The sequence below is a fragment of the Mastigoproctus giganteus genome, chromosome 11 (genome assembly GCF_048544385.1).
Source record: "Mastigoproctus giganteus isolate SK-2022 chromosome 11, ASM4854438v1, whole genome shotgun sequence".
Classification (NCBI taxonomy): domain Eukaryota; kingdom Metazoa; phylum Arthropoda; class Arachnida; order Uropygi; family Thelyphonidae; genus Mastigoproctus; species Mastigoproctus giganteus.
In genome coordinates, this window is record NC_143585.1 from 123,701,330 (window position 1) to 123,714,661 (window position 13,332).

At 36.0% G+C, this 13,332-nt stretch overlaps 1 protein-coding gene across 2 annotated transcripts in view; it reads left to right on the top strand.

Moving 5' to 3' along the window:
• The window catches only part of LOC150078411 (E3 ubiquitin-protein ligase MARCHF5-like), a 229,979-nt gene that overhangs the window by 120,299 nt on the left and 96,348 nt on the right, over positions 1-13,332 (top strand). For both annotated transcript variants that reach the window (XM_090385465.1, XM_090385466.1), the window contains exon 4: positions 10,217-10,576. In XM_090385465.1, coding sequence (XP_090241591.1) covers positions 10,217-10,576 — 360 coding nt within the window. The remainder of the gene's footprint in view (positions 1-10,216; positions 10,577-13,332) is intronic.

Here is a 13,332-nt window from a genome sequence, read left to right on the forward strand (position 1 = left end):
GCAAAGGAGGCAAAGAAAAACAGAAAAGAGTTCTTTACCTATGTAAACTCTAGACGGAAAGGGATGAATCAGATTGGTCCACTGGATATTGATGGTTCAACTGTTGATGATCCTGCTCAAGTGAATAACAAACTAAATGAGTACTTTGCATCTACATTCACACATGAGGAGTTATTCAGGGAGGGGAATGCCAGAGGTGAGTTAAACTCTGGCAGTGAGCTAGATGATTTTGTAATAACTGAGAGGAAAGTGGAGCAGAAATTGTTGAAGGTAAACATAAAAAAGGCACCTGGGGTGGATGGGATCTATCCAGTTATATTAAAGGAGGCAGCAAAGGAAGTAAGCAAACCCTTAGCCTTAATTATGAGAGCTTCTTTGGACTCAGGGGAGGTACCCATTGAGTGGAAAAGTGCAAATGTGGCCCCAATTCACAAATGAGGATCAAAGGGTGACAAGTAATTATAGACCTGTTAGTTTAACTTCTGTTCCAGAAAAATTAATGGAGCCACTGGTTAAAGAAGCACTGCAGGATCATCTAGACCAGACTTCAGTTATAGCTCGTCAACAGCATGGTTTTGTTAAGGGAAAGTCTTGTCTGACCAAATTGATTGGATACTATGATGTGGTCACAAAGGAACTGGATTCAGGGAATAACTTTGATATCATATATTTGGATCTTAGAAAGGCTTTTGATACTGTTGCACATGGAAAGACTGCTGCACAAATTGGAGCAGTGTGGCATTGGAGGCAAATTGCTGCTATGGATAAAGGGGTGGTTGAGGGGGAGAAGAAAGAGAGTGGTAATCAATGGACACTGCTCATCGTGGACTAATGTTATTAGTGGAGTTACTCAGGGTTCAGTGTTGGGTCCATTGTTATTTACTGTATTTATAAATGATATTGATGATGGTACAAAATATATATCAAGCTTAATGTCCAAGTTTGCAGATGATATGAAGGTTGGCAGGGTTGACACTAATGGCAGTACGCTGCTGCAACAGGATCTAGAAAAGTTGAGCAGATGGGCTGAGAGGTGGCAAATGAAGTTTAACATTGACAAATGTAAAGTACTACATATGGGAAGCAGTAACCCCAGAGTAACGTATCAACTCTGTGGTACTACACTGACAGTGGTAGAGAACAAAAAGGACCTGGGGGTAATTATGCACGCAGATATGAAGTGTTCTGAGCAGTGCAGACGGTCTGCAAGAGTAGCTCATGGTGTCATGTCAATGATATACAGGAATTTTTCTAGCAGGGATAAGGAGGTGATTATTCCCTTATATAAGGCAATGGTCAGGCCACACCATGAGTACTGTATACAAGTCTGGAGGCCTCATTTTAAGAAGGATGTAGAGCTGTTGGAACTAGTACAGAGAAGGGCAACATTATTAATGAATGGAACAAAGGGGTGCTCTTATGAAGAAAGGCTTAAGGTTTGCAAATTACAGTGTCTGGAGACTAGGCACCTGCGAGGTGATCTGATTGAGGTGTATAAAGCCTTGAATGGTTTGAGCATGCCCAATGCTGAAGGGATTCTTCCACTTGCTCAGAATAATTGCCTGAGAGGGCATAAATTCAAATTGAGGAAAGTCGGTTGTAGGATAGATGTGCAGAAGTTTGCCTTTAGCCAGTGGGTGGTTGATTGGTGGAACAAACTTCCATCTGTCGTTGTAGAAGTTGATAGCTTAAATAGATTCAAGGCAGAACTTGACAAACAATTGGAGTGAGTCGATGGGTGAAATAAGGGTTTTTTTTTTTTGGCTGATGCTTTATAAGCTTGCTTTCTTGCATCATATGCCTCTACTAATGCTAATGCTTAATTCCTCCACGTCTTTGGCATCAGCCTCCAACTGAAATAGCTCTGCAACCTTTACAATCTTATCTGTAACCTCTTCATATGATTAATCTTTTTCAAATCCTTTGAAGCGTTTTATTTGCTGTGGGCATATTTTCTTCCACGCGCCATTTAAACAACTTTTAGTAATTTCCGCCTATGCTTTATTAATATTTAAGATGGCGTGGTAAATATTATAAGATTTCCAAGTCTCTTACCGTAAAATTTTTCTCATCGTCTACTGCAGATGCCTGAGCAAATGTTGTGTTTACATAGTATGCTTTTAAATTCGAAATAACACCCTGATCCATAGGTTGGATGAGTGAAGTCATGTTTGGCAGTAGAAATGTGACTCTCATGTTCGAATTGAAATCATCTATATGCGCAGAATGTCCAGGAACATTATCTAATAGAAGCAAAATCTTGAAAGGAGTGTCATTGTCTTTACAATATTTTTCAACCTCGGAAATGAAGCAGCATTTAAACCAATTCTCAAAAAGATATACTGTTATCCAAGCTCTCTGTTTCGATCGGAAATGCACAGGTAGGGTGGCTTTATTGATGCCCTTAAATGCACGAGGATTTCCAGAATGGTACACAAGCAGTGGTTTTAATCTGTAATCTCCTGCTGCATTAGCCCCAAGAAAGAGCGTGGCCTTATCTTTTGACGCTTTGAAACCTGGCATTTTCCTCTTTGGCAATGTATGTTCGATCCGGCTTTTTTTTTTCAATACAGAGCAGTCATCTAGATTCAATGCAGGAAATATTAAAAATTTCTTGCATTGAATAGCCGCCTTCATCAATAATTTTTTTCCACCGCATCACAAAATTTCTCTGCAGCTGCAGAATCGGCACTGGTGACTTCACCGTATACTTTAATGTTGTGGAAACCAGCACAATGCTTGAGTGCACAATGCCTATTAAACCACCCATTGCTTGCCACGAACTTTGCTGTACTTATCTTTAATATCTTTATAAATATTTGTTGCTTTTGCTTGAATGGTCATTAGACTCAGGGGCACTTTCTCCTGAATCTGATTTTCCATCCATATTATAGTGGTTCCATTTGATATAGCACCTGAATGCTGTTTTTTGATCACTGTTGATCTTAAGTACGTTGATCCTTTGACATGTTCTTTTATATGTGCACTGTCCTTTAAAATAGTATTCACTGATGAAACAGTGAAACCTAATTCCCTTGCAATAGATGGTAACTTTGTCCTGTTTTGTACTTCTTAATCATTTTCATCTTCATTTCTAAATGAATTTTGTTTCGTTTCATAGCACTACCACCACTTGCAATTTCTGTTGGTCACTTTCCTTTCATCATTGTAATACTTGTTGCTTTTTTGTGCATATACAATTTGTTTTTTATATGATTGAAGATTTCAGTGAAGGGGAACACATTTTGCCATAAAAACCCACAGAATTGCAGTTATCGGTATTATCGCAAATGCAATAAGATAGAGTTTACTACCCACTTATAATTAGATGCACTAACAGAAAAGCCCAATAAACCAGAAAAATGCAAAATGCTTTAATTGTTTTTTTGGTCGTGACCTCAAGAAACTTGCTTTAGAATTTGGCATTCAAAATTGATTCTTATAACGGGAACATATGATAACGATGAAAGTGTAGTACAATTTCCATTATAAATATAACCTCTTAGAGAGATTTCAAGAAAATTTCAACTTGCAAAGACTTGGAACGAATTACAAAAAAAAAAAAAAATGTGTTATTGGGTTAACGTTACTATAATTTCACGATAGCCCCATTTATTCCTACTGGATGCAAAATGCGTTTCCACGATTTTTTTATGTTTGCACTGGCTGGCAAAAACTTACGTAAAGGTGAATTTCCGTAAGTCAGGGAGTTCCTGTATTTACAGGCACTCCTTGACTTTACATACTTAATCATTTTTTTTTTTTTTTTTCATGTACGTAAGTCCAACTTTGGTCTTGTAAATACAAAATACATATACAGTACAACGCACCGAGATTATAACCCCCAACAAACTTCATGCACAGTATTTTACGATTTGTAACCGAGTTAAACGAGACTGAAAAAACATACAGTGAATAATAATGTAGTTAGTTAGTTAGTTATTTGGTTTTTAGGAGCATTAGCAACTAAGGCCATATTGCTTCAGGGATATGCGGTGGTCATTCCCTGACCTTTCCGCATCCTCCGTATTTGGTGGTGACGGGCTCGAACCACGGTCTAATCAAGAAGCGTGTGCTACGCACTGCTGCTCCTTCCCACCTGGCTACAGAGGCGCCGAATAATAATGTAGAGGTCAGTATTTATTCAAAACTATTTTAATCTAAATATGATATGTAATTTAATTTAATTTAAGATCAAATCACTTATGATGGACTCTCCAAAATAAAATACCATTCACTATATGATATAGGTGACTATAGCCCCAGAAGTTTATGCTGGGGCTATAGTCACCGCTGGTCATTGTGATCACGTTTGCGAATTGAATTTTGATCCTATTAATGGAGATTCTAATAAACGAAAATAGGAGGAATATTATCCACATGCTATAAAAATACAGCACAGATTTACACTTTATTGCCTTACCATAGTTAAATAATACGTGAAAATCGGAAGAATATTTCCCACAGGTTAGCAAAATAAAAATAAATTTATGCTTGCGTACATGGCTTAGTTAATAGTGTAACTAATTGATATTTCTGTTCACTGACTTTTTTTTTTTTTTTTTTTGTCATAAAATTTAAAACAGTATGAAAATAAGCAATCAATAACAAAGAACATGGAACGCACAAATTGCAACTAACACAATACGTGCAGGTGAGATACGGAGTAACAATTTTACGAAGCTCAAAAAATAGGAATGAAGAGAAGATTCTGAAAATTTATTTATGTTTTTTATATGATTGAAGATTTCAGCGAAGGGGAAACACATTTCGCCATAATATCATAAAATTCCACGGAATTCCAGCTATCGGTATCATTGCAAATGCAATAAGATAGAGTTTACTACTTGTTTTTAATAGATTGCACTAACAAAAAAGCCCAATAAACCAGAAACTGCGAATTGTTTTATGGTAGTGACCTCCAGAAATCTGCTTAGGAAAATATTACGAAGGCGTCCAAAATTGATTCTTATAACCAAACATAGCAACAGCTTTGTGCTTTGTACGTAGCTGCGAGTTGTGTGTAAATAGAGGAGTGCCTATATATATATATATATGTGTGTGTGTCTGTGTGTGTGTGTATATATATATATATATATATATAATATAATATAATATAAATTTCTTTTGACGGCAACCTAGAAGAGATCAAACACTGTATCTATCCCAACGATCTGACATTAACACAAATACAAAAGGAATGGTTTTAGACCTCAAAATAAAAATTAAGGAGAATAACCAAGTAGAAATAGGAATATACAATAAGAGAGAAGATTATAACTTTGAAATAATACACCTAAGCATTGAAGCTCCAAAATACCAATCAAGATACAGAGAAATATAATTACTTCACAAGCAATAAGAATAATAAGAATATGCAAGAATAGTAAAAACAGATCTGAAGCACTTGAGACATTAAAAGATAAGCTCACTAATAACAGAATTCCTCACAGATTTATCAAAAAAAGTACTTAAGTGATGTAATACACAGTGAAACAATAAAAGAATAGGACCCGTACAGAGTGATAACAAAACCGCAAACATCAAGACAAGCCATTATGTATAATTTTGTAAATGTATTATTTCAGCCTTCGTTTGCTGGTCTAAACCCTGTAGCGTGTATAGAGAACACAAGGGTGTGCCAAGCCATTTTAGTACCTAAGGCAAAAATTAAAAATTACGTCCTACTGTTAATGATGGCAACATTGGCAATTATTTAATCTTTCTTTTGGCACCCCTTTGAGCTTTTAACCTGAGGCAAGAGCCTCTTTTGTCTCAGCCTTGGCACAGCTCTGGAGAACACCCTCTGGTGAGGGCAGCTTTATGTTAGGCTAGTATTCTAGTTTTATTTTAGTTTAATTTAATTTGGTTAGACATAGGAGGGATATTGAATTAGTTATTTGATCTTTGTATTTATTTTATTTTAGTTTATATTTTTTACTTTTTCGTGTGTATATATTCAATGTATATAATAGAAATTAGACTTTGATCTTCTCCTTTTTTCTTTTTTTTTAAATATTTTATTTTATTCATTTTTACACTTTTGCATTTTGTGCATTTTCACATGTATTACTGTATGTTTCCCGATTACATATGGTTCATCCTGGTCCATAAGATGTCACCACTTAAGCCCACGACAGAGGGCTACAATCTCGAAATTTAATGCAGCAAAATAACTCAATCATATTTTGGTTTGGACAGCACAGTAAGTCCTTGCTGTGGCTTGGAAATTTTTTTTTTTTTTTTTTTTTAAATATTTCACCATTTGATATTTTTGATTAATAACTATTAATTAATTTTAAATAATACTGTTGATTTTATTTTGAATAATACTGTTGATTTTATTTTGAATAATACTGCAGATTAACTTTTTTTTTTAACATATTTCACATTGTAATAAATTTTAACTAAAGTTAACATAACATAGATTTATCCATTACCTGTATATATTTAAATAAAACTCATAAAAAACGAATTTTGTTTTAATAATTTTTTTTTTACAACACTAAAGTATATGTACAGGAAACTATTGAAATGTTAAAGGCTGTGTATATGGACTATTTTAGCATATTTTGCTGAAATAGTGAAATGGTGTGGCATCCTGAAGAGTTGGTACATTACTCTGGGGTTACTGCTACCCATATGCAGTACTTTGCATTTGTCAAAATTCAGTTGCCACCTCTCAGCCCATCTGCTCAACTTTTATAGAGCCTGTATCAGTAGCGTACTGTCATTACTATCAGTAACAACCCTTCCAACCTTCATATCATCTGCAAACTTGCATATTAAGCTTGATGTACATTCATCAATATCATTGATAAATATACAAAACAACAATGGGCCCAACACCGAACCCTGAGAGACACCACTAATAAAATTAGTCCACGTAGAGCAGCGTCCATTGATTTCCACTCACTGTCTTCTCCCACTCAACCATCCCTTTATCCATAGCAGCTACTTGCCCTTAATGCCATACTGCTCCAATTTGTACAATAGTCTTCCATGTGCAACAGTATCAAAAGCTTTCCTAAAATCCAAATATATGATATCAGAATTATTTTTTTCATCTAGTTCCTTTGTGACTACATCATAGTATCCAATCAAAGTTGTCAGACAAGACTTCCCCTTAACAAGCCCATGCTGTGTCTGAACTATAACTGCAGTCTTGTCTAGATAATCCTGCAGTGCTTCTTTATGTTCCGTGGAACAGAAGTTAAACTAGCTGATCTGTAATTACTCATGTCACCATTTCATCCCTCTTTGTGGATTGGGGATACGTTAGCACATCTCCAGTCTGTGGAGACCCCTGAGTTCAAGGATGCTCTCATAATCATGGTTAAGGGTTACATTACTTTCTCCTCCACTTTGCTCTCAGTTATTGTCAGGTGGGCAGGAGCAGCAATGCGTAAACCACGCTCCTTGATTAGACTGGGGTTCGAGCCCGTGCCCACCAAATATGGAGGATGCTGAAAGGTCAGGGAATGACCACCGCATATCCCTGGAGCAATATGGCCTTAGTTGCTAATGCTCCTAAAAACCAAGTAACAAACAACAAAAAACAACTGACTCGCATGAAAATGACTTAGGTGATGCAAACAAACAAACAGCTCTCAGTTATTACAAAATTGTTTAGCTCCCTGTTACAGTTTGATAAAGTTTTGGCATTCTCCTCCCTCAATAGCTCCTCATGTGTGAATATAGATGCAAAATACTCATTCAGTTTGTCAGCTACCTAAGCAGGATCAATAATCGAACCATTGATATCAAGTGGACCAATCTTATTCATCCCCTTACTTCTAGAGTTTACATAAGAAAGAAGTCTTGCTGTTTCTCTTTGCATCCTTTGCCAAAGATTTCTCGTAATCTGCCTTCGCTTGCCTGACCTCCTCTGTGACTTGATTACAGACTAACTTATATCTACCATAGGCTTCTGTCTCTCCTGATAATTTATATGCATCCCATGCACTTTTCTTCTCTGCCACAAGTGTCATCAATTCATCTGCCATCCATTTAGGCCTAAACCTTGAACAATATTTCTTAGTTGGTATAAAAAGCCTAGTAGCTTCCAAGATTAATCCTTGAATGTTTCCCATTTAGAATTTGCTGTTAGTCACATCACAGTTGGTCCCACTATATAGAATTTAAAAACTGTCTGAGACCACTGTAGTTCACCTTTACGAAAACAAAAACCCTTCCCTTTACCACTAATGGTAGTTAAATCTTTGAGTAAATCCCACATCAGTACACTGTGATCACTGCCACATAGTGGTTCCTTTATCTGAAGATTCTTAATGCATGAATAATCACTGCTGATTAAGGGCATTCCTAGGATATGTAGCGCACGGGTGCCAATCTCAAGCCCATACTCACCAGATGTGAGCTCCTGGGGTTAATGAAGTCCCCAAAAATCACAAAAATCGGTAATTTTTTAAATTATCGAGAATTAAGAAAATGGCCAATTTCTATGGTATGTATGTTCTGTTGTATGACTGAAAGAAATTTATTGATGAATTTTAAAGGTATTTGACTCGATTTAAAAGTTGGATCCTCTAAATTGTAGTGACTTTTTTTGTGTTTTTTCATAAGCCTAGTTGGAATGTCTGCTTAAGATTATACCTTGCTTGTTTTGTCAGTTATAAGCAATAAAGGAGTGTATGTGTCTTTATATATATAAAGGATTTATATTTATTTATGCATGTAATGTATATGTATTTCCATGCTAAACATCCACTGTCTTCAAAGTCCACTGCGAATGGACCTTGAAGGTCTTTCAGTGTCAGCATCAATCAATAAAATGTATGTGAAAATATAAAAAAAATTGTGAAAAATGAAAATTTTACATCAAAATTGAAAAAGTAAGCAGTTCTGTTGATATATGATGATATATCTATGCTATCTTTGATATACAGCCAGGCCTTGCATAGCGCAAGTTCGATTAACGCATTTTTCAGTTACCGCTATTTGAAAAAAATTACACCACTTTCACTTTACGTGTTGCAAATTTCCGGTTAACGCGATCTTTTTTTTTTTTTTTTATGTGATAGCTGAAAAAGATTTGAATCGCGTGTTAAGCTTACTGCGCATTGGATGGGCAATAAACAAACATTTGCCCGCTCCAGTGTGTTCCATCAACCATTGGAAGAAAACGTGTTACTTGTTTGTCTCCCGTTAATAAAGTCAATGCAGACTTGCATTTAAAAATTCAAATGTTTAAATGAGCCAGATGAAAATGTTACCGCGAAGGAGATAACAGTAAAAGAACTAGATGAAATATTTCGTATCGCAGAGAACCTCAAACAAAAGGTTTGAGGTCCTCTGCGATATTTATTTTGCCAGGGCCCAGAGAAGATTGTTGTCGGCTATCGGAAATTGATTGATGAAAAGAGAAAGTCAACACTGTTCAAATATTTCTGCAACAGTCATTTCTTCATTGTGTATTTTATGTCAGAGGTTCCCAAACTTTCTCGGTTCACAGTGCCGAGAAAATTTTTTCACGGTGCACCTAGACCAAAAGAAATACCTAACAGTTCTGTTTATTAAGTAGTTAAGTCCAAACAACTTAATAAGAAATGGTGAAACTGTGAACTACCTTGAGCTAATAGTTCGTCTGGTGTCCGACAGATGTCGAGTATCGCTGTGTATCCCTCGAAAATTTAAAATATTCTGAGGCACACAGTTTGGGAACCGCTGTTTTATGCAATAAACATTTAATTCCATAATTAGTTTCATTATCTTTTACATTGTATACAGTTAAAAAGTTATTTAAAAGGTATTTTTAAAATTCTTTATGGACATTCCAGAAGGTCAAGGACCAATTATAATTTTTCCTATTGATTATTATATTCGATTAATGCATTTCCGTTTTGCGCGATGCGCTAGCAGGATGAATTAATCGCGTTAATCAAGGCCAGCCTGTATATATATATATCTCAAGCAACCCATTTGAGGGCTATTATGACCTCCTTATAATTCTGTAATTTGAATGCAGGATAAAGTGTTGGTTTACATAATGTTGCTAGTGTTTTATTGTTAGTAAAATTTGTTTATATGGTTTCATAGCTTTTTTGGTCTATTAGATGGATTATTGTTATTGAAAGTGTTAATTATGTGAGTGAAATAAATGGAATCTACTCTGATTAATGGTATTTGTAATATGCAGTGTTTCATATCAATTAATTTATGACGTTTTGCTTGAATTTTTTAAATATAATTTTAGGTACTTGGTCATAAAGAAGGATTGAATGTTATGGAAGAAGCTGATCCTCTATTTCTTTTAGTTGGTCTTCCAACTATTCCTGTAATGCTTATCCTTGGGAAGTTGGTGCGATGGGAAGACTATATATTACAGCTTTGGAGAAGGCACTCGTGTCGTATTCCAGGCTTTAAACATATTTTCAGCAGCATTTCTTCTGTATCAAGTTTTCCTGAACGTTTTCCTGCTCAACATAATAACCTTACTGATCCAATGTCGACCACAAGAATTTTATGTGGGGCATTGATGTTACCTACTATAGCAGCCCTTCTAGGAAAAGTGTTGTACAACAATGTTAAATCAAATCTGCAGAGAACTTTGCTGGTGAGTGTTGTTTTGTTATAAAAAATTAAGAAGCATTTTTTATACTAAAGTACAGTCGATTCCAGTTATTTGGGACACATTGGGACTAGTGCATTTTGGCCTAATTAAGCAGCTGCCCCAATTATCTGAAGTTTCACGTAAAAAAGTTAAAAATACAATGGACCCCTGCTTTACGATTGGTTCACTGTACAATAAAATCACGTTACGATGGAGTCACCATAGTAAAGTACCGTTCGCTATACGATGTATAGTAAACGCTGGTCATTGTGATCACTTATATGAATTGAATTTTAATTCTATTAAACAGCAATTCTAATTAGCGAAAATAGGAGGAATATTATCCACAGACTATAAAAGTAAAGAAATATTAAGCACAAATTTACCCTTTATTACCTTACCAATTAAAAAATTAAATGATAGGTGATAATCGGAAGAATATACGTGATAATCAGAATAATTAATACTTACTGCAATATGTACATACTAACTAGCTGACATTTCTGTTCATTGACATTTATGGGTGAGGGTTAAAATTTAAAACGGTAAAAAGATAAGCAATCAATAACAAAGAACACAGCACACACAAATTTCAAGTTACACGATATGCACAAATGAGAACGGAGTAGAAGTGTAAACACATTTCACCCTAATAACCCACAGAATTCCAGCTTTCGGTATTATCGCAAATTCAGTAAGATCGAGTTTACTATCTGTTTATGATAGATTGTACTAACAGAAAGGCCCAATAAACAGGTGACTGCTAATTGTTTTATGGTTGTGACCTCCAGAAATCCAACCTAATCACGTGGTACAGTCGGAGACAATTGTAAGATAATCTCCAGTGCTGCAGTCTTCTGCCCCGATTAAAAGGCATGTTGTCCCAATTAAACAAAGTAAACCCTGGCTATTTTCTCAATTTGCCCCAAATAAATGGCTGCCCCGATTAACCAGTGGCCCAAATAACCGGAATCTACTGTATTAAGAAGTTGATTATTTACACAGATATCATTACTAAAATTTATTTTCAAAATGAACACCCTACGTGACACTGGGTTGGAGGGATGTAATACTTTAGATATTACATGGTGTTATCCCCGCTGTTATTACATAACAGCGGGGATACCACCATGAGTGGTTGTGTGTGTTAATGCTCTTGTGTTTTGAGCGTAAAGTATTGGATTATAACATTCAAACGACATTCAAAGAGGTAACTACCATCAAGGGTAAAGGGAAGGGTTTTTGCTTTTGTAAAGGTGACTACGGTTGTCTGAGACAGTTTTTAAATTCTATATGGTGGAACCAACTGATGATGTTGCCAACAGCAAATTCAAAATGGGAAGCATTCAAAGAATTAATCTTGGAAGCTACTAGGCTTTTCATACCAACAAAGAAATATTGTTCAAGATTTAGGCCTAAATGGATGTCAGATGAACTAATTAGACATGTGACAGAGAAGAAAAATGCATGGGATACATATAAATTAACATGTGACACAGAAGCCTCTGATAGATATAAGTTGATTTGTAACCAAGTTACAAAGGAGGTTAGGCAGGCGAAGGCAGATTACGAGTAATCTTTCACAAAGGATGCAAAGAAAAACAGCAAAGAGTTCTTTACTTATGTAAACTCTAGAAGGAAGGGGATGAATCAGATTGGTCCACTTGATATCGATGGTTCAACTGTTGATGACCTTGCTCAGGTAGCTAACAAACTAAATGAATATTTTGCATAGACATTCACACATGTGGAGTTATTTAAGGAAGGGAATGCTAGAGGTGTATTCAACTCTGGCAGTAAGCTAGATAATCTTGTAATAACTGAGAGTAAAGTGGAGGAGAAATTGTTGAAGATAAACACAAGAAAGGCACCTGGGGTGGATGGAATCTATCCAGTTATATTAAAGGAGGTGGCAAAGGAAGTAAGCAAACCCTTAGCCATAATTATGAGAGCTTCTTTGGACTCAGAGGATGTACCCATGGACTGGAGATGTGCAAATGTGACCCCAATCGACAAAGGAGGATCAAAGGGAGACACAGGTAATTGAAGACCTGTTAGTTTAACTTGTTTTCCAGGGAAATTAATGGAGGCACTGGTTAAAGAAGTATTGCAGGATCATCTAGACAAGACTTCAGTTATAGCTCGGACACAGCATGGATTTGTTAAGGGGAAGTGTTGTCTGACTAATTTGATTGGATAGTATGATGTAGTCACAAAGGAACTGGATGCAAAGAATAACTTTGATATCATATATTTGGATCTTAGAAAGGCCTTTGATACTGTTGCACATGGAAGACTGCTGCACAAATTGGAACAGTGTAGCATTGGAGGCTAATTTCTGTTATGGATAAAGGGATGGTTGAGTGGGAGAAGACAGAGTGGTAATCAACGGACACTGCTCTTTGTGGACTAATATTATTAGTGGAGTCCCTCAGCGTTCAATGTTGGATCCATTGTTGTTTTCTGTATTTATAAATAATATTGATGATGGTATATCAGACTTAATGTCCAAGTTTGCAGACCATACGAAGGTTGGCAGGGTTGTTAATGACACTAATTGGTTGACACCAATTCACAAGATTAGTGAATGGAACAAAGGGTTGCTCTTATGAAGAAAGGCTTAAGGTTTGCAAATTATAATGTCTGGTGACTAGGCACCTGCGAGGTGATCTGATTGAGGTGTGTAAAGCCTTGAATGGTTTGAGCATGCCCAATGCTGATGGGATTCTTCCTCTTGCTCAGAATAATCGCCTGAGAGG